Below are 21,446 nucleotides of genomic sequence, written 5' to 3'. Positions count from 1 at the left end.
TGGGTTTGGGCATGTTGGGGATGAGTGTGCGGGGTTGGGGGGGCGGGGTGGTGGTATGTATTGTGTGTGTGTATGTGCATATAGGGCTTAGGCATGTTGCGGATGTTCCTGTGTGTGAACTTGTGATCGTGTGTGTGCACGTGTGGGTGTTTGCTTGGTGTCGGTATCTCAGAGGAGGGAAGAGGGGAGTGTGTGAATGGTAGGTATCACTTTGCCATGCATGGGCGTATCTATCCCTATTTTTCTTTCATATTTAAATCTAAATGTGTTAATTTCTCTTTCTAAAACCCACTAGAAGACACTATTTAAAAGGATATTTGCAAAAAAAATCTTCTGGGGGAACATGCCCATTAGACGGCTCTAGTTTTGCTGGGTCACAAGAAAAATAATAGGTTTTATCCAGGGGCTTATCCCCCCCAAAAGTGGGAACCTAGATTCGCCCCTGGTTCCATGTGAACCTAGGCTAACCTATCTGAACACATACCTTAGACTGTGAGTCTGACATTCACTTTGAGGACATCCATGTACATAGATCCTGCCTTCTTATTGTGTTGTGATGGTGTAGAGGTGAAACTGACCGAGCAGGAGACAGCAGTTGGATCCCAGTTTGGTAAGTATCAGATCTCATGGTGAAATGAAAAGGTGTGGGAAGTTGGCATCCGCTGTGTGTGTGTGCTTGTGCACGTGAGCGTTTATGTATACAGGACTTTGGTGTAGGGGAGAGGGGCTCTCTGAACGGAAGTGACATCATGGAAAGCCAGTGAGGGGGGAGACAAGCCTCCAGGAGGTCTCTGTGATTAAGAGATTACTGTGGAAATGAAATGTTTCAATCCCACACACACGCACACACACATATACTCACAGACACACAAAAACGACTCTGTTCAGTGAATGGAATTGGCTAAATCAGCACACTGTACAGGCAAACTAAACTCAAATAAGCTTCTTTAATCTCCAACACATACAGTGAACCCACACACCACACAAACCGATCCCACCCATCACACACACAGTTTCATGGAGATTGTCCAGCGCAGTCATATTTCCCATGCTAGATAGAGGAATCCTTAGCAGCTGTTGTCAGACTCCCAGGTGGGGAGGGCCAACCCCAGTCAAGCCAGGTTCTCCACTCTACAACACACCGCAGCCTCTCACCAGCCTGCCTGCAGAACAGCTTCATTTCAATGAACACAGTTCATCGCCTTACTTAAACAGAGTTCAGCTCGATTCACTGAAAAAACATGTAAAATGTCACACAAGGCGTCATATTGACCTGTCCATGATCTGGTTTCCTGTTTTATCCGCATAGCACCAAAGGTTGACTTTAAACAGAACACTACCTATCACGTCTGTACTTTCAGTGGTAAACAAAGTCTATGTAGACGTGCCGTTGGCATGACTACCAGCAGCAGGCCCGACAAAGTCTCTGGTGCGGTCGGGTGTGGCAGTGTGACTAAAATATAATTTAACTAACTATTTTAATAGAAAAGCAATCAAACAACTGACCCCAACGGTACAGTTACCCAAGAACACCAAACTGTAGACTGAGCCTGTTGTTGGCATGACAACCAATTGGCATGACCCCCCGTCTTCCCCCCCGTCCTCCCCCCCGGTCCTCCCCCTGTCCTCCCCCCGTCCTCACCCCGGTCCTCCCCCCATCCTCCCCCCGGTCCTCCCCCCCCGTCCTCCCCCCCGGTCCTCCCCCCCGTCCTCCCCCCCGTCTTCCCCCCCGGTCCTCCCCCCCGGTCCTCCCCCCCGGTCCTCCCCCCCGTCCTCCCCCCCGGTCCTCCCCCCGTCCTCACCCCGGTCCTCCACCCGTCCTCCGCCCGGTCCTCCCCCCCGGTCCTCCCCCCCCGTCCTCCCCCCCGGTCCTCCCCCCCCCGTCCTCCCCCCCGGTCCTCCCCCCCGTCCTCCCCCCCGTCCTCCCCCCCGGTCCTCCCCCCCGGTCCTCCCCCCCGGTCCTCCCCCCGTCCTCCCCCCGTCCTCCCCCCCGGTCCTCCCCCTGTCCTCCCCCCGTCCTCACCCCGGTCCTCCCCCCGTCCTCCCCCCGGTCCTCCCCCCCGGTCCTCCCCCCCCGTCCTCCCCCCCGGTCCTCCCCCTGTCTTCCCCCTGTCTTCCCCCCGTCCTCACCCCGGTCCTCCCCCCGTCCTCCCCCCGGTCCTCCCCCCCGGTCCTCCCCCCCGTCCTCCCCCCTGGTCCTCCCCCCGTCCTCCCCCCATCCTCCCCCCCGGTCCTCCCCCCCCCGGTCCTCCCCCCCCCCGGTCCTCCCCCCATCCTCCCCCCGGTCCTCCCCCCCCGTCCTCCCCCCCGGTCCTCCCCCCCGTCCTCCCCCCCGTCTTCCCCCCGGTCCTCCCCCCCGGTCCTCCCCCCCGGTCCTCCCCCCGTCCTCCGCCCCCGTCCTCACCCCGGTCCTCCACCCGTCCTCCGCCCGGTCCTCCCCCCCGGTCCTCCCCCCCCGTCCTCCCCCCCGGTCCTCCCCCCCCCGTCCTCCCCCCCGGTCCTCCCCCCGTCCTCCCCCCGTCCTCCCCCCCGTCCTCCCCCCCGGTCCTCCCCCCCGGTCCTCCCCCCCGGTCCTCCCCCCGTCCTCCCCCCGTCCTCCCCCCCGGTCCTCCCCCCCCCCGGTCCTCCCCCCCGGTCCTCCCCCCGTCCTTCCCCCCGGTCCTCCCCCCGGTCCTTCCCCCCCGGTCCTTCCCCCCGGTCCTCCCCCCGGTCCTTCCCCCCCGGTCCTTCCCCCCCGGTCCTTCCCCCCCGGTCCTCCCCCCATCCTCCTCCCCGGTCCTCCCCCTGTCTTCCCTCCGGTCCGTGGGAGCCCAGGAGGGAGTCATGACGCGGGAACCAGGCTGGTGTACCCCCCACTGGAGACCCCTACAGGGAGAACACCAGGGGTCTCTTCTGTCCTAGCCTCGGGCTGTGTCTGTGTGTGTGTGTGTTTGAGAATGTGTCTCTGTATGTGTGTGTTCGCAGAGTCGGTGCGGGCACATGTTGTGAAAAGTTCTGTGTGTGTGTATGTCCCAATCCACACTGTAGCCATGGTAACAATAAACAACGGGGTCAGACAAAATGTCACTTATCTCAAGCCAACTCCAAAAGCCCCTACTGAGCCCTTAAACTCACCACTTCCACAATGCCTCATTTTCTGCTTCCATTGTCCTCTACTGACCTGTCTTCCAGAGCCCTGGAGGCAAGCCACTTGGGCCAGTGTGCCCTGCTAATCTAACCCCAGGCTTCTAATGGCCTAGTGTTTGGTCCAGGCTTTGGTCCCTTAATGAAGGGTCTTTCAGGTTAATGTGTCAGATCCCTCACATGGAAACAATCCCTGAGTGTTCACTTGAGTAGGACAGTGAAGATGGTGGGGGAGGAAAGAGAGAGGAGGAAGAGGAGGAAGAAGAGGAGGAAGGTAGTGGGAGGGAGGGGAGGGAGAGAGGCAGGAAGAGAGTGATGGAGAGGTGGAGGGAGGTAGAGAGGGAGAAGAGGGCAAAGGGGACAGAAAGAGAATGTGGAGTGTTCTTCTTATGAAACCTGGATGACAGAGAGCAGAGACTGAGACAGACCAGGTCTCTTTCACACACACTCTGCCTGTCTCAACATGCTGCTCCACCTATGTAGTGTGTGCATGAGTGTGTGTGTGTGTGTTGATGTTCCATGCGTCCTAAAAGGGCTCTCCTTGTTGGCAGCTGCGCTGATGTGTCTACAGCTCCACCCAGGCATGTTCCTACACACACACACACACACACACTCTAACACAGACACACACACTCACCTGTATAGTTGCCCGCACACCTTTGTTAGACTAACATTGTGAAAACAGGACACGTCTCTAGGTGCTATCATTACTAATAACAGTAAAATCCTGCAGCCACAGCCGCAACCTCTCACACACAAGCACACGTGCACACACATGCACACAGACCCACTTGCGCACACACTAACTGACACACATTCACTCCCGCACGCTGTTGTCACCCATCTGCAGGAGAATAAAGGGAGGGATTAGTGGGGGCAACAGAGGGAAGTGAGTGAGTGAACAGAGTCTTTGAGGGGATGTGGGATGAGTGCACAATTAGAGGGGCTTTAGACAAGAGTGGAGTGGGCAGAGGACAGGGAGGGGGGGAGGGGAACACACTTACCTTTGTGCAAGCATGTGCACCAAAGCACAGGTGTGGTGCACCTGGGAGTGCTGTTTGAGCGTGTGTATGTGTGTTTTCACTTTGGTGCACCTGGAGTGATTCGAACAGAAACTAACCTCAGACTGACCTGTGGAGCATAGATCTCTGACCTGTCTCTATACATCTCTCTCTCTCAGTCTCTGTCTGTCTGTCTGTCTCTCTCTTTCTCTCATATTTCACCTGTAGTCCCAGCAGGGTCAGGAAACATCAGGTTCCATAAACCCCATACTGTGTCTTGTCTCCCAGGTCCCCAGCTTGTCCCCAGGGCATATGGGATCCAAATCCACTCACAACACTCCCCCATTGTTTTCTGCCCCAGGGCACCATGGATCTAGACCCAGCAATCTCTCTCTGGTCAAGCACTGCAGGTTCACATACACTGTACATTACTCATTGTAAGTCTTTGCCATGAGGGAGGTTGTCGAGGAATTGTCAAGGTGTTGTCATGGAGACTGGGCGTGAGTGAGCAGATGTGTGACCTGCCGGTGGACCTGTGGTCCGTGATGTCATCCCTTGAGGCTGTGACATCATTTTTGAGGGACGACTGTTTTCCGTTTCTGACAGTGCCCCAGGCCAGGCCAAGATGAGATAGGCAGGACAAGCACCTAGAAGATATATTTGTCGATTTCTTTCTTTCTTTTTTTAAACACTTTTACCGTGGCGAGTTATGTATGCTACCTCCTTTCTCTGCTCTAACCAGATCATTATACGACGGATGGACAATTTTTGCATGGATACTGATTCCCTGACAGGGAGAAGTGCCCGAGGGGCCTACCCTGTACCTGAGGAGAGAGATTAACAGAGAGAGAGAGAGAGAGAGAGAGAGAGAGAGAGAGAGAGAGAGACGTGTGAGAGTGGCAAATAGTGGATTTTAAAAGAGAGGGAGACAGGAGAGGAAAGGGGGTGAGACATAGGAGGTGAATGTGTGTGAAAGACAAACAGCGAAACAGAGAAAGAGAAAGAGAAGGAAAATCGAGAGGAAGGGAACATTTCTTTTAGATTTGTTATCCCCTAGCTACTGTTAAATCTGGAAACTCTCCCTCGCTCCCCCGTCTTCTCTCTCTCTCTCTCTCTCTCTCTCTCTCTCTCTCTCTATCTCTCTCTCTCTCTCTCTCTATCCCTCTCTCTCTCTCTCTCTCTCTCTCTCTCTCTCTCTCTATCCCTCTCCCCCTGCCCGTACCCCCCTCTCACTTCTCTGCCTGCGTTCTTCTCATTTTGTATGACATCACCTCAGACTCTGAGACAAGTCCGATCCAGCAGCACCGAGCCATGCAGCTCAGCCCTACCCCCGTCATGTGTCCGCACTGTCGAACGCTGCAGCATGATTCATGACTTTAATTAGGGCCATGTTTTTCAGTGGGAGGCGGGGTGAGTTCTTTCTAAATGATCGTGAGGCTTCTCGCTCGTGAGTTTTGCAAGATGGTTCAGCTTTTTGTCTGGCGAGGCTTTGAACGATGGTGCCAGGCTGGCTGCTGGATCTGGCATGTAGCAATAGGTGTGGGGTAATGATGAAATCACAGTTCGTTCTTGAAAGTTCTGTGACGCTACTAATGAAAGTTACTTAACAGTACTTATGAAAGATTTGTTGGATCAGATGTTAGTTTAATTCCTCCAGGACCACCATGACACTTATTGAGGGACTCGTTGCACTACGTTGGTTAATTGTAACTGATTTAACTGCTTGAACTCGCTGTGAATTATATAACTTTTGTTTGCTTTCCTCCAGGTACACTCTATGCACTTTCGAGGATCATGTTGTTTTTGATCATTGCCCTATGCATTTTTTGTAAAGCTCTCTTGTAAGTCGCTTTGGATAAAAGCAGCTGCTAAATGAATAAATGTAAATGTAAGTTATTGTGAGATTGTGAGAGGAGGATCTCTTTGCAGGTTGTGTATACACAAGCAGGAAGTGATGGTGCTGGTCAGAGGAGAGAAGTTTCCAGGCTAAAGTCTGCTTTACTGAAACTCTTCCACTCATCTTTTCCTCTCTCTCTCTCTCTCTCTCTCTCTCTCTCTCTCTCTCTCTCTCTCTCTCTCTCTCTCTCTCTCTCTCTCTCTCTCTGTTTCTCTCTGTTTCTCTCTCTGTCTCTCTCTCTGTCTCTCTCTCTGTCTCTCTCTCTGTCTATGTCTCTCTCTCTCTCTTTCTCTCTCGTTATCTCCATTTCTCCAGTCTTTTCTCCTTAATCTCCTTCACTGTCTTTCTTTATATAGGTTGAGGAGTTGGTGACAGTATCAAAAGAGAAAAAGAAGAAGAGAATAAGAGAGAAGGGTGGAAAGGGAGTGAGAGGAGCATGAGAGGAAGGGGTGGAGAAGAGGAGGGTTGGAGAAGAGGGAGTTGGCGAGGAGGAGAGGGAGGGTGTTATCTTTAGACAGAGCAGGTTAGTGAGGGTTAGATACAGATCTGACAGCTCAGAGGTCAGGGAGATTCTATCCTCTAAACACAACCTGGCCTGTGCACTCTCTTAACCTCTCACCTCTCTCAACCCCTGCCCTCTCTTACCCTCACCTTTCCCACACTCTTAACTATCCCACCCCACCTGTTCCCCTTCCTCCTCTCCTCTTCCTTTTCCCTCCTCTACTTTTCTCCCCTATCCTCACTCAATTTTCCCACCTTGAGTTACCCCACCTCCACCCCTCTCTCCTCTCCTCTTTTGCCCCCCCTCCCCTTCTCTCTTCCCTTCTTATTATACTGTTATCAGTGTGCCAACTGGGCAAACAAAGAACAATAAGTTAACAATCTTCCAAAAAACGTGCTGCAATAACAAAAGAAGGCAGGATATCTGGGTGGGTTCTGATGCCAACATTCTATTCTGGATCGCTTCTCTGCTTGTTGTGTCTCTGTAGAAATTCAATTTTAGAATGTGACCTTTTCTTCAGAATGTCAGATTCTCAGAGTAGAGGTCAACCTCACCATTCTCTCCTCCTCCACAGAAATAGAACCACTGGAAGAATCCCCCAAGGCATCATACAATATTCCAGATATAGGCATCCTTCACCCACCTCTATTCTCTCCTATGAGCCATTAAAGCTATCTCAAGACCACGCTCCAATCTCTTCCTTCAATGAGCATGCTGTCTCTCTTTGTCCTTGGATTGTCTGCTCCTCCCTGGCCTGGGGGGGAGGGGGAAGACTGCTGAGAGAGCACCAACTCAGATACAGAACTGGCTGAAGCAGAATTGAGTACAGTAGAGTACAGTAGAGTACAGTAGAACTACCCATCCTTCCTTCTTTTTTCTGTTTTCTTCTCGATCTCTCTTTTCTCTCTTCCACTCCCAGTCCTGCTGATGTCACCCTGCCTCACAGTTGGAATTTAAAGGCGAAAGATGACTTCTTATCCCAACTGTCCATATGACACCTCTCGGACAAAGTATTCCGCAGTATTCCGATATGCAAATGTGCATGTCTGCACACGTACTCGACACATGCTGTTTTACTGATGAATAATGAGCCAGTTGTCTGCAGTTAAACAACAGGCTCTCTGTGATCTCTTTGTGTTGGGCAGAGTTAGTCATGTAATGTAAACCTTGTTGTTTACAGTGATGTGTCCTAAACACACCTGTGCTTGGAGACTGAAAGGATTGTTCTGGAAACTCTTGACTCATTGTTGACAATAAACACCATGGATTGTCTGCTGATGGGGACTTCCCCTGCACACACATACACGCTCATATACGTACACACACACATGCACACACATGTCCATACACGCATACACATACATTCATACAATCATAGACACACACACATACAGACACACACTCCCTTCTTCCTGTCATGTCTGTGTGCTTGTGCTTGTGAGTCTTGCAGGACGTGCCTTCTTGTGGCCTTCTTGTTTGAGACAGGCTGCTCCAAGGTCAAACCACACACACACACATGTGCACACATATACATACAACAGAACCCACACATATCCACACACAAATAAATGTACACACACATATTCACACAATACACACACACACCTTTGCTCCTGGCCCACCTTAAGAAAACATCCGCGGTCCCACACAGAGCTCCCCCCCCCCCTGCTTCTGATCTGAGAACACAGACCTGTTAACAGGGACTGGGGAGGGCACAGGGGAAGGAAGGAGATGGGGTGAAGAGAAGAAAGAGGGGGATGGGAGGGAGAGGAGGAGAGAATGGTAGGAGAAGGCTGGGAGGGAGAGGAGTCTTGGAGAGGGAGAGAGGCTGAGGTTGGGGCTGGGCTGGGGCTGGGGCTGAGGCTGGGGCTGGCGCTGGGGCTGGGGTTGAGACTGAGTCTGCCAGAACAAAGGCAGAGGAACTCCAAGAGAGATGGAGATGGAGGGCTCTGTAATTTATCACCTGTTGCCCTTGGGCGGTCCTGTGTGTGCGTGTGTGTGTGGTTGTGTGTGTCAGACAGTATTGAAAGGTGATGAATGGAAAAGCAGGAATACAGGCATTCCTCATGGAAACCTCAAAGACACTGCTTTCTTTCACTGTTTCCAAAGGAAAAAACTAGACTCACAAGCGCATGTCTGTAGAATCCCTCACCCAAAATTCCCCACCCCCAATAACAAGTACCTATACCCTCAAACATCTACATTTAATACGATAAAAAAGAGAAAATATCCTATTTATTTGCGTCAGGTGTCAAGACAAAATGTCAATGTGATCTTTCCTATCCTTTCCAAGTAATCTCCTTTGATACGCTATACTTTGGTCCAGTCTTTGCCTGCCATCGTGTGTACAATTGCTGCAACTACAACGTAACCGCAGGTGAACGTCATCACGTTTGCTATGTGTAGGCTGCGTTGAGGATAGGGAAACGGTGTGTCGAAGACAACATCAATCGGGGTTTACTAAGCAAGACATCTTTAGAGAATAAAAAAGGAACAGTCAACACATCTAAGAACGACAAGAAGTCAGCCATCTAAAACAGGGCACTCCAAAGAGGGCCGCCATGTCTGAAACATATGGTAGGTGTTAGCATTCTGACGTTAGCTAACTTAGCTAGCTAGCTAGTCTTTAAAGCTGCGTCTCAAATAAGCCAACATCACGCCCGGTCAGGAAGGATGTTAGCGGGTAGCTAGACTATAGCAAGATGGTGATGAGGATTACCCATTTCTAGAATGTGTCTTAAAAATCAAGTTGTTTTGCCACTGTAAAGTCTAGTCATGTGCTGACTTTTGTTTCCTAAAATTGTAAAATTGGGAATCAATTCTGAAATGTTGCCAACGCAAAGTTGGCATAGCATATGTTGGCATAGCATATTTTGTTTGCGGATATAGTAGGCTACTTACAGGAGGAACTTTCAAGATTATCATGCTACAACTTTCACTTTAGTCAACTACATAGGTTATGTCGTCTGATGTGGTGAGAGAACAACTTGCAAGCAAGATGTAAAAGTATAGATGATGATAATGTTACATTATTTTTCGAACTATCATAAATTATTATATTGACAACAGACAGAATCGCTGACTGCTATTCTTTAAAATTCCGTTTTCCAACTGTAGGAAACCACGACCTCCCTGGTCCAGGTGTCAATACGTGTTATTCTGTGACATTGGTATCAAACACTAACCTGGTTACAGGGATACAGGAGATCCCCTTCAGTATCCTAAATATGAAGGTTGTAATTCCTCAGCTTCTTTATAAAGAACTCAATTCAAATGTTTGAAAGCTTCCCATTTTGCCTACATGATAGTAAGCATTACAATAAGTAGCACACCAATCATTTGTAAACATACCTGGTTCTCATTAGGTAATGAGTGTTCTGTATGCTTAGTCAATATTTATAACATTTGACACAAACTAATATGGACTGGAAGGTGTTTTTAAAACGCCACACATGGCTATAGGGCTGGGAAACCCATAATACTCTCCTCTCCTGTTGCAGTTCTCTTTCTCTCTTTCTATCTTCCATGTGTCCATGTGTAATGCTATACCTTGTCAGTGCCAGTAGTGGAGCCTACAGTTCTAATGGCTGCTGTAATAGTCTCTCATTGATCTCGTCCTCCTGTCCTCTCATCATCCTGTCTACCTCCCTGTATGGACCTCTGGGAGTTCTCTCTACCTCCTACCACTCCTCCTCTTTCATTCACTTTCTCTTCCTATCTCTCCCTCTCTCTATCTGCCCTGTACTGAGACACTCTCACACACACAACCACCCACACAATGGCTGATAATGATAATGGCTCTGCTCCAGTGCTAACTGTGAGGTATTTATCTGGAGAGCAGGTAGACTGAAGGGCAAGTAGATAGATAGACAGACAGGCAGGCTGAAAGACCGGCACACAGCACGTGTGCTACCTTAAAGACATTAAGGTAGGCAAGCAGGTAGACAGATAGACAAATAGGCAGTAAGGTAGGCAGGCATAGAAATACAGGCAGTCTGTCACCTGAAACGAGGGTGTTTATTCCAAAGCTAGGACTTATAGTATTGGCCCTCTGCCTTATCTCAATCCTCACCACTGTGGCTGGTAGGCCCCCTGCTTCAAAGGCTCTTCTCCTAACCAGACTGTACACTATATTTTAGGGGTGGGGGAAAAATCGATTTGCCTTTGAATTGCAATTCGGTCCTCTAGCGTTTCATGTCGTATTGTTTTATAATAAGTTTACTAAACGGCTAAAAAAGTATACATTTTAAGGTTTTGATGCATTGGGATTTTTTTTCTTCAACACTTATCTGCCTTTCACAGTCAAATAGAAACAGTTAACACTAAACAGCAAACTTTAATCAAATGTAAGCATATTGAATTGAAATTTGTTTTTGTTTTATAAAAAATGGACATCAATCTAAATCATGAATCGATTTTTAATCCAATCGTGACCCCAAGAAATGAATTGTGAGGTACCAAAACATTCCCACCCTACTAGATTTAAACTACTAGACCCCTACTAGGCTCTCTTCTAACTAAAATGTAGACTAGGTTTATAAGGTAATTCTCCTAATTACACTGTAGGTTTGTTTCCTAAATTCATGGCCTCAAGCTAATGGCCAAACTAAGCCTCAAGATAATGTTGCCTATGTAAACACAGACACACACACTGAAAGAGACAGAGACACTGCTGATTTCTCCTCCAGGGTGATTTGAATGGAATAATGCATTTGGCTCTAGCATGTCCATTTTAATTGTCTTTATATGTAATAGACAATCAGCCAAACCCCCCCACCCACACACACTTCATCAATGCCATGTTGTGTTTGTTCCCTAGCAGGCTGACTCATGGAAGAGACTAGACACATAATGCAAATGACTTCTATGATCTGCTACTCTCTACAGCCCAGCACACGCACACTCTTTTAAAGTTCTCCAGGCTGTGACAGGTTAATGTGAACACGTCAGCAAGCTCATTATTTGTAGCCTTTACACACAGTCTGTAGCCATTAGCCAGCTAGTCTAACTAGGCCAAGTTGTGTGTGTGCTGCCAGCTGTGTGGGACTGTGTTAGTACTGTAAACAACCTAAAGACCTAAACATCCTATGGTATGATGCAGTTGTAAAGACCAGTATGTTTCTCCCATGACACCTGTGTTGTGTGTGTTTCTGCACCCCTGATCCTTGTGTTTTCAGACTTCCTGTTTAAGTTCCTGGTGATTGGTAGTGCTGGGACAGGGAAGTCTTGCCTCCTGCACCAGTTCATAGAGAACAAGTGTAAGTAGAGCTGCTGACAGTTTTATCAGGTATTCCTCCAAACCACCATGTTGACATTCTCCTCTGCGATTCGTCTCTCCCCCCCCCCCCTGCCTCCCTCAACCTCTCTTCATTTTCCCTCCCGCTCTGTGTCCTCTATTCCCTCTCTTCCCTCTCTTCCCCTACTTCTGTCTCTCCCCCTTGTTTCTCTCCCCATTTGCTCTCTATCCTTTTCCCTCCACCGTCATCCTCCCTTATCATCTTTCTCTCCTTTCTTCCATCTCCTCTCCCTATCTCTATTTCCCACTTTCTTTCCCTGTTTGTCCCTCTCTCTTTCTTCCTCCCTCCTTCCTCCAGTTAAGCAGGACTCCAACCACACCATCGGGGTAGAGTTTGGTTCCAGGGTGGTCAACGTCGGGGGCAAAACGGTCAAACTGCAGATCTGGGACACTGCCGGACAAGAGCGTTTCAGGTACTCACATGACTCTGCGCTACCATTGGTTAAGTAAGGTAGTTCTTTGTCGTGATTGGCTGACGGTGCTGTCTGTCTCCAGGTCTGTGACACGCAGCTACTACCGAGGGGCAGCAGGAGCCCTTCTTGTCTATGACATCACAAGGTAAGGGACCAATGACAGGCATGTATCAAGTTCTGTGTAGTGCTCACTGCCCTCTCACACAGAAGGGATTAGGAGTAGAAACCTGGATAGAGCAGTTCAGCAACTTAGGTTGGTTTTCAGATGTGGGAGGGACATCTTTTTTTTTACCAAAGATGCGGAAATTTAATATTTTATTAATAAACAGTGTGGGAAACAGATTTGCTATATGTCCCATCCATGTATAATGAAATGTATGCCTAACTCATAAAACACTTCATTTGAATCTTACTGGCCCTGGTTACTACACACACACACAGACACACACATTATGCAGCTTAGAACATCTCATAGTCCCTGACAACAGGGAGAGAAGATACAGTTGTTGAATCACTCCCTCCATTGTTTTGTCAGCAGAGTGTGTGAGAGAGAGAGTGATAAAGAGTGACAGTGCTGTAATATCAAGGCGTCTCCTGGCAGGAGGCAGAGGGCTGGAAAGATACAGTCCATTACACCCTGTCAACTGACAGAAGGGAGGGAGGAAGAGTGGAGGAGGAAGAGAGAGTGGAGGAGAGAGAGCCTGTCGGCTGAGACGGGGGGAGGAGGAGAGGAAAGCCTGCCAGCTGAGAGACAGGAGAAGAGATGGGGGGAGGAGGGGGGAGAGAGAACAAGGGAGTAAAGAGAGAGGCATAAAGAAAACCTTCAGCAGTGTTGTGGTATGAGAAGGGGAGGAGAAGGTGTGTGTGTACAGTGTGTGTGTTTGTTTGTGTGTGACACCTGTGTGTCCTGTAGCAGGGAGACCTACAATGCCCTGACCAACTGGCTGGCAGATGCCCGTACCCTGGCCAGCCCGAACATCGCCATCATCCTGTGTGGCAACAAGAAGGACCTGGGGGCAGAGCGGGAGGTCACCTTCCTGGAGGCCTCCCGCTTCGCCCAGGAGAACGGTACGCCCTCTCCTCCTCTCCTCCTTCACCACTACTTTATTCATCTTTTCCATTCTCCACCCTTATTCTTTCTCCTCTCCCACCACCTCCCCTCTCCTACTTCCCTTTCTATTTTCCACTCCTCTTCCGCCCTCTCTTTCTCATCTTCTCTTCCCTCCTTTCATACCCTGTGAGACTGACTGACAGACAGTTTTTGTCTTTCGGAATGACGACATACTGCAGGAAAGTCTGACTGACTGAACATCTTTGACTGGTTGGCTGGCTGACAGTATCATTGTGTGTGTCTGACTAAGTGACTGACTAACTTACTGAGTATCTGGCTGGTTGAGTGATGGGCTGACCAATTGACTGGCTGGCTGATTGGCTGGCTGATTGGCTGGCTGATTGGCTGGCTGATTGGCTGGCTGATTGGCTGACTGATTGATTGGCGAACTGACAGACTGACTAAGTGAGTGACTGTGTCTGTCTGACTGTTTCCCCCAGAGCTGATGTTCCTGGAGACCAGCGCTCTGACCGGAGAAAACGTAGAGGAGGGCTTCCTCAAGTGTGCCCGCACCATCCTCACCAAGATAGACTCAGGTGTGTGTTTGTGTGTGTGACCAAGCAAGCAAGCGTGTATGAGCATGTGAGTGTGTGTATAACCTTGTGTCATGTACATTAGTGGAATGAACAGCTGCATGTGTGTGTGTTGGGACGGCCTCTCTTAACCCCCCCTCCCCCCCAGGCGAGCTGGACCCAGAGAGGATGGGTTCAGGGATCCAGTATGGAGATGCCTCTCTCAGGCAGCTCAGACAGCCCAGAGGCTCGGCCCCACAGAGCAAGCTTCAGTGCAGCTGCTAGGATGCCCCCGGCGCCCCCTACTGGTCGGTTCTAAGTAGCTTATATACATGAGCATGCAGTGCGCCCAAACCATGTCCTTTTTTTCTATGTTGTTGATGAGGCGGAGGAAAGAGGTTCTGTTAGTGTGATCTAACCGATACTCCAGGTTCCTAATTGGTTGAACTGATGCCAGGGTTTGTAATGTTTTAATTCCTGTCTTCTTTCTCATTCTTTCCTTTTTCCTCTCTGCCTTTTTCCCCCACTTAATTCGATCTCTTCAGTTTTGAGTGTGTTTGGGTGCTTAAGCCTCCCCCCCCTTCCCCCCTTTCTTCCTGTCTTCACCCCTCTTGCTTCTCCTGGCTCTCCTTCCGCCCACTCCTCCTCCCCACCCCCCTACCCCTCTTCTCCTATTCCTTGTGGTGGAGCGCCTGGACCAGTCATCATGGAGACTACCTCCAACCCCTGACCTATGGTGAGACAGCACTACCTGTCTGAGGAGGACATCTTAGGGTTGACCTGGACCCTGTGACATGGCCCGGGAAACCCCACAGTGTGAACTGTGCTGGTGACCTGAGGGAGAGAGATCAGGGTCGAGGGTCATTTGTAGGGCCACTGTCCTGTTTTTAAGCCTCGCCCTTGTTTTTATCAACACACACACCATCATCATCCTTACCATTCTTATCTCCAGCTGAATGTCAGTTATAGAGGGTCATTTTTTTCTTCGACATTTCTTCTTGTTTATAAACAACTGTAACTGCATGTTGCCTTGACAACACCACAGGGACAACCAAATATACTAGTTATATATGGTGACAACCCAGCCATTTAACTAACTTTGCCATGGTGACTAAATAATTTGATTTCACCTTGGTAACTGAATCCTTTGATTTGCACTGAGCACCTCTGTCTAACTCCTCCCATCCACACTGTGATGATAACCAGACCTGAATTGACCCTCACCTCATTGGCTGTCTTGCCACTTTCTGATCCAAACACAAACAAGCTGATTGTTTTAACCAATTAAATGGGCCGTTGGGAACTGAGAACTCTCTTCATGATCTTAATGATCTCTTCATTGGTGATTCTCTGGTCTGGTTGGTCTATGAGCAGGTGGGAGGTGGGCTTAGCAGGAGGAAGGAGACCAGGTTTATCCTATCATAATGACCCAAATGTCTAAAAGGACAAGCTTCCTAAACATTGTCCCTTTAGATGTATTTGTAGTTGAGTCCAAATTGAGGACTATGTTTGAAGGTTTGTTGAATGCACTATGGAGAAAGCCTTATTAGAGAAAGTATACATGGCTTTGTGGATGTACTGTACACTGTTTCCTGCATGGAACAACCTGTACTCACACCAACCTCATATCATATACCACAAATTGAGGTGCGTTTGATTTACTTTCCCAGTAATCAGACCAATGGAACAGTTGCATCAGGCTCCAGCCAAGAGTTAAATCAAACGCACCTCCAGGTTCTTGGCTGCCAGGCTCCTCCAGGTAGTGTGTCAAGGTATAAGTGATAGTTTAAACATGACACATTTAATTGTGACATCAATCAGAGACCATTTTATACTTTTGCTTTTTGTTGTTTTTAAACGTAAATTTTTTGCGCGATTCTTTCATGTCTCTGTTCCTTAACTGCAAGTGCACTTTTCATTTGAGGCGTTGAGTTTATATACTTTTACTATAGAACTGTACAAATTTATATTGATTGAAATTATCTATGTAACTTTAATTAGCAAAGGTGGGGTCATTTCTTACTAAAGAACAACTGAGATTTCCTCCTTATCCTGCGCCTGGTTGTGTCTCTTAGTGATGACATCACTCCCACAGCCCACCCCTCTGTCTGTTCGTGAACCCTGCTTGGCTCATTGTTCCACTCAGTCGTAAAGCCTTCAAATGTGCCGTGCGGAGGCTGTCTCCTCTCAGCCAGCAATACAAGTCCTCAGTAATCATGGCTGATTTTGGAGGCAAAAAGCTTACATTGTTGCTGGTTGTTTATTTCAATTCAGAAAAGCTATTTTATCTCCACTTGAGGTTTCTGAACAATACCCAATACATGCATTGATTCTGTCTTGTCTGGGAAGCTTTCTAAGCACTGGAGTGGCTGTGATGATAGATTGATCTTGTTTTTGTCTGAACCCCACCCCTTCTCCCCCTATTCAGAAACTCAGTTGTTGCTTAGTAACCAGTATGATTTAACTGCCTTCAAAACTACTGTACATTTGGAGTGAATCTGTGCTGTAAATAAAATGTGTTCCCCATTGATATGAAAGGATTATGGATTAAACCTTCTTGCCCTGTTTTTTTGGTTAAGTATTTTGTTTTGTTTAAATCCCATTTGCTGCTATTCGTTAGTTTTCTTTGTGTCGTAATATCTTTGCTCTTCTGAGTCTTGTTTCTTTACCCGTTTCCAGTTTATACACACATTGTAGTAAAACAATGGTGCACTAATGACAGAAACACGACTGTCATTCTTAGCCAATGTACTTGGTTTATATCAATGGGAGCAGAATGGCTAAGTAGTTATTCAATCAGTTAAGTATAGTATCAGTAAGTGGTGCTACAGCACACTTCCTGTAGGTCCAATATTACTGTAAAAATTGTCTTATTAGGTCTAGTCCCTACTAGGACCATTATGAGTCCAACTATTTTATATTTTCTATAGCTTCCACTTTCCATGGTGTTGCATCACTTCCTGTAGTCTTCCTACTTCCATAGTCCTTAACCAGTAACCCAATACAGAGTCCGGACAGCTGGATGGGGCAGGGCAGTATATCACAGACCACATCTGTCACGTACAGCTCTGAGGGTGTAATGGTCAGATGTAATGTCCATGGGTCAATGCAGTAACAGCAAGGGAGGGTTAATGCAGCATAAGTGGATATATTGATCAGCTTATTGATGTCCTGTAGGCTGGAAGAATGACTTCATCGGTGAGTGGAATAGTGGGCTTCTGGTGGGAGCTATGCTGCTTCACCACCAGCAGATGGTCCTGTGGGACCACACAATCTTATGAAAACTGCTTTCCATTCAAAAGTCAGGTAGAGTTAAATAAAAAGTATTGATATAGAACATCAAAACGTGTAACAAAGTAAAGGTCTTTAAAACAATTTTAGTATTTCATGTTTGTTTTTTTATATACATCGACTGGAATACACAAGAGCATGGCAGGTTGAGCAACAGGATAATGAAACACCTGAACACCTCATTACCTCACTGACTCAAGGGGCGGGGACAGCAGTACATCTCTCACTACAGCCAAATAAAAAACAAATTACATACAGACCATATAATCACATGAATGTCGGAGGTTGAAGGATGATGGGGGAGAGGGTGGGAAGCAGACTATAGTGTCTTCGTAGAGTGCATCCTATAAATCTTTCCTTTAAGAAATCACTAATCTTATGAGGGCTGCATTGATCACATATGTGCATGGAACCAAACACACCAATCCAAACTCTTTAGATCAGATGTTGCCTCAAGAAAATAATATAATAAAGGACACATTTTAGGGTTGTAAAAAGAATGGCAACCCTTCCCATAGTAGTGGTCATTCATCATCAAGCCACTGGTCAGTAAGGACACCTCAGCTCATACTGGTATGACAAACTGGGAGGGTTTGAAATGGAATCATTTCCAACCTGAATGCATTTGTACTTGACCAAAGGACATTGGGCAGGAGGGTGGGGCTTTGAGGTTAGGAATGGGCAGCACTCAACTTTCAAACACACAAGATACACTGTATACATACCATACAAAAACTAAACTGCACAGTACTGCCTTATCACCTCAAATATATCACTATATATTTCCATTGACTGGGATTTCTATTTGATTTTGTGTTGTCCATCACTCAGTCTATGTTGGGATTACAGGGGTGTAGCTAACAAGCACTATGTGCAGTCACCGGGGTCAGACAGACCTGGTGCTTGAAATGAGTGGCTTAATTGAAAAGATTGCACTTTAGGGACCCTTTATTTTCTTGGTCCTACGTAATACATATCAAGGGTGCCTAACGTATTATATCATATTGGATATAGGACTGAACAGCATAAGATACATAATCAACACAGTCTTGTACATCAATATCATGTAAAACAAAATTTGAACCACGTTCCATATTCACAGGGGAGTGATACACTAAAATACCCAGAATGCCCTCCTCAAGGCTCTGCTTGTCAGAGCAACCCCTTTTAATCGGATGTAGGTCTTCAACAAGTTCTCAGCAGACTGCAGTGAAAGCTGTGGTAATCCCAGACAAACACTTAGTTATTTTTCATGGTGCTTGTTAGCTACACGAGTAGTGACACTGAAGGAAGAAAAAAGGGGGGTTGGTTGCCAGATTGGTGCACTGTTTTCACGATCTCAACCAATGAAGACTAACCCAGTAACAGCAGAACTGGCAGCCCAGGACGGATAGACTGTCTGGCTGACTGAGCTGAACCAGAGCTCTGCTGGAGAAGCAGAAGGGGAGGTGAGGGGTAGCTTAGGGACAGGAAGTGGATGTGATGGATGGAGAAGGTGGAGGTGATGAAGGGTGTGAAGGTGGTGGGAAAAGGGAGGTGTTCTCTACTCTAGAGATTGGAGCATCAGCAGTTGCTTGAGGACCTTGGTCTGGCTCGTCTCTCTGATCTCTCCTGCTAGGAACATCTCATCCACCACTGTGTACACCTGGAGAGAGGGGAGGGCGAGAGAGCAGAGAAAGAGAGTAAAGAGAAACAAGAAAAGAGTTGGATGTGGAGAGAGCAGAAAGAGAACAGATCATTGATATTTGGCCAAGTTATGTCAGGTTATGAAGGTTACAGCACAGAATGATATAGCAGAGTGAGACAGGTGGTTAGGAGAAAACAGTTTCTAAACAAGAACAAAACTTGTAATATCTTTTCCCTGGCTTGGTAAACCTGTTTTTCTCCTCTCCTTCCTCTGAGAATCTCCATATGTCATCTTGTGCGCTAACTTGCAACGTGGGCGACACCCATCTAAGGTTGAGATGGGGGGGGGGGTGAGGGATCTTAACGACCATGTAAAGGATAATTATCATACTCGGTGTTACAGGGACAGCAATCAGAAAGTTAATTAGCCTTCAGGTTCATTTTAGTGAGATGGGTGTATGTGTGTGCAAGCTTGTGTGTGTACGTGTGTGTGTGTCAATTTGAGCTGGGTGAAGCAATTTACTTTATTGTTGTGATTGTGCATCATGTACCAGTTGCCATGGTGTCACCACTTTGACTAAATGAAAGAAAATATATTATGTTCGCCACCTCTTCCCTCGCATACCTCATTTAATCTCTCAGCTTTTCTGCTCACTGTTCTAAATATAGCTGTTGGAGATGTTGTGCTATGTTCGATTGACGGTTGTTTTCCACCAGGGAGAGAGAGGGAGGCTTCTGTTCCTACCTTGTAGAAGTTGAACACCAGGTCCAGCTCGCATACGTTGTGGAAGTACTCGTTCAGCACCTGGAACACAGTACAGATCACCTCTAATGCTCCTCTGAAGGTCACCATGCTGACACACACATACACTGAGCCTGGAACCCCCAGCACAAAGCTCCACCCCCTTCATCTTCTCCAAGTTCCTCTGTCCTGTTTCTGTGCGTGTGTGTTTGTGTGTGTATGCATGCATGCCATGTCCTACCTCAACAAAGTTGTGAATGCCCTCCAGGTACGCCAAGTTGTTGTCAGTCACGTCCACACAGATGCAGAAATACAGACCAGCGTAGCGCCTGTAGATGATCTTGAAGTTTCTGAACTGTGGAGACGATGCAACACAAAACACATGATCCGTGTGACAGGAGGAGAGTCTACACCCAGACCTGTGCCCTCAGCATCAGAGCTGCAGAACCAAAGACAAGCCAATAACAGTGCCAATGTGCCATGTTTGTAAATGTCAGCCGGAGACATGGACCTTTTCACCTTTCACACAATGATCCCATTCTGTGTGTGTGCTCGTGGTCAATAAAACAAGACTGTGAAAACCCAGGGTTTTCATCACAAAATCACAATTGTGCAATATAAAGTTTGTACAAACCTCCACAAAGTTGGTGTGTTTGGCATCACGGACCGTGACCACGGCGTGGACCTCCTCGATGAGCTTCTGCTTCTCGTCGTCATCAAACTGCATGTACCACTTAGCCAGACGGGTCTTCCCTGCTCGGTTCTGGATCAGGATGAAGCGGATCTTGGGTAGGAGAAGGACATGGGAGAGGGATGAAGAGAATATCAGGCATATGTGGAGAAGGATGAGGGTGGAAATGTGGAGGATGGGGGAAGAGGTGGAGAAGGAAAGGAGGGGGGGAGTGGGGAGGAGGAAGTGGGGGAGGGGGGAGAAGGAAGTGGGGTGTGGAGGCAGACAGACATTTTAAGGAAGACCTGAGAGTTACAGATGCTCTTGAGCACACTGGGTCTCCACATTCAACAAAATAGGACATGGCTGATTATTACAGTTAAGTAACGGACTACCAAGAGTGGTTAGTTCAGTTCCCTCTTGATATGCAATTCCGTCATCGGTTTCCTGTACATAGCAATGTCACAACTTAAGTAATCTAGTTAGCTACAAAAAAAGGGTATTTGATTGCAACAGTAGCTATCTCTTTGGTACTGAATTTGAAGTTTGTTGAGCCTGATTAGTAGCTACTGTAGCAGCCTTACCGCACCCTGGTGTCCGAAGCAACATGCACGTAACTATGTATGAAGAGCTACAAATACGACATTCATTCACTCAAAATAATTGCCATATTCTCGAATTAAATCGTATTCCAAGTTGCTCAATTAGCTTTTCTATTCAACGAATGAACGATGACAGCTAGCGTAGCAGCTAACATGAAACAGCTAGCTAGCTAACCAGGATGCTAGGTGAACTAGTGGAATTTGACAACAAATAAACATAACTGACAAAACTGCAAACATACCATTGTCTTTTCCGAAGAGCGGGTGATGATTTTAGCAATATATATTCCCTTAGTGTGGCACGTTTTATGTTTTCTTTACATGTATTTAGCAATAATAGGCCTATTTAATCGACAGCTTGTCCGCTGTTCTTTCCTGGCAGCTAGGCTCTCATTTCAGGTTGAGTTATTCACGTTTTCAAAATAAAAGTCACGACAGAAACAAACTACTTGTTTTATTCTAACGTGAGAAATAAACTTTCTATTCCCAATATAGTGGGAAAATAAAGGACACATTTACAATAACATATTCACAATATTCAATTTTATCTTTGCCGGGGTTTAGTGCAATCTCCCACAGTTTGGACATGCTCAGGTGGCTATTTTACAGCTTGTTTGTATCACTAATTACCTGCGAGACTATTTTTGAATAGAAAAATAA

The 21,446-nt window shown here is 47.5% G+C and overlaps 2 protein-coding genes across 2 annotated transcripts; one reads left to right on the top strand and one right to left on the bottom strand.

Annotated features, from left to right (window-relative positions):
- The first annotated feature begins 8,911 nt into the window (after nt 1-8,911).
- rab4b (RAB4B, member RAS oncogene family) lies at nt 8,912-16,422 on the top strand. Its single transcript, XM_084673887.1, has 8 exons — nt 8,912-9,100; nt 11,701-11,781; nt 12,118-12,232; nt 12,315-12,377; nt 13,146-13,300; nt 13,784-13,879; nt 14,025-14,163; nt 14,401-16,422. Exons 1-7 carry the CDS (start codon nt 9,085-9,087, stop codon nt 14,138-14,140), a joined length of 642 nt encoding a protein of 213 aa, XP_084530013.1. The 5' UTR covers nt 8,912-9,084; the 3' UTR covers nt 14,141-14,163; nt 14,401-16,422.
- Nucleotides 16,423-17,230: 808 nt separating this feature from the next.
- On the bottom strand, nt 17,231-21,191 carry ap2s1 (adaptor related protein complex 2 subunit sigma 1). Its single transcript, XM_084673888.1, has 5 exons — nt 21,029-21,191; nt 20,149-20,298; nt 19,756-19,869; nt 19,518-19,577; nt 17,231-18,791 (listed from the first exon to the last, which is right to left on the bottom strand). The coding sequence occupies exons 1-5, from the start codon at nt 21,029-21,031 to the stop codon at nt 18,690-18,692; spliced, it is 429 nt and encodes a 142-aa protein (XP_084530014.1). The 5' UTR covers nt 21,032-21,191; the 3' UTR covers nt 17,231-18,689.
- Nucleotides 21,192-21,446: the final 255 nt, after the last annotated feature.

Source organism: Hypomesus nipponensis, chromosome 15 (assembly GCF_054491055.1).
Source record: "Hypomesus nipponensis isolate SF chromosome 15, ASM5449105v1, whole genome shotgun sequence".
NCBI lineage: Eukaryota > Metazoa > Chordata > Actinopteri > Osmeriformes > Osmeridae > Hypomesus > Hypomesus nipponensis.
Note: the sequence above shows the minus strand (reverse complement) of the source record. Positions and strands in the feature narration are given on the sequence as shown.

What these genes read in the sequence shown, in the direction of transcription:
- rab4b (XM_084673887.1), top strand. An exon ending in CCGCTTCGCCCAGGAGAACG is followed by an intron (nt 13,301 to 13,783) that starts GTACGCCCTCTC and finishes TGTTTCCCCCAG; the next exon opens with AGCTGATGTTCCTGGAGACC. An exon ending in CCTCACCAAGATAGACTCAG is followed by an intron (nt 13,880 to 14,024) that starts GTGTGTGTTTGT and finishes CCTCCCCCCCAG; the next exon opens with GCGAGCTGGACCCAGAGAGG.
- ap2s1 (XM_084673888.1), bottom strand. An exon ending in AACACACCAACTTTGTGGAG is followed by an intron (nt 19,870 to 20,148) that starts GTTTGTACAAAC and finishes TCGTCTCCACAG; the next exon opens with TTCAGAAACTTCAAGATCAT. An exon ending in GCATTCACAACTTTGTTGAG is followed by an intron (nt 19,578 to 19,755) that starts GTAGGACATGGC and finishes ACTGTGTTCCAG; the next exon opens with GTGCTGAACGAGTACTTCCA.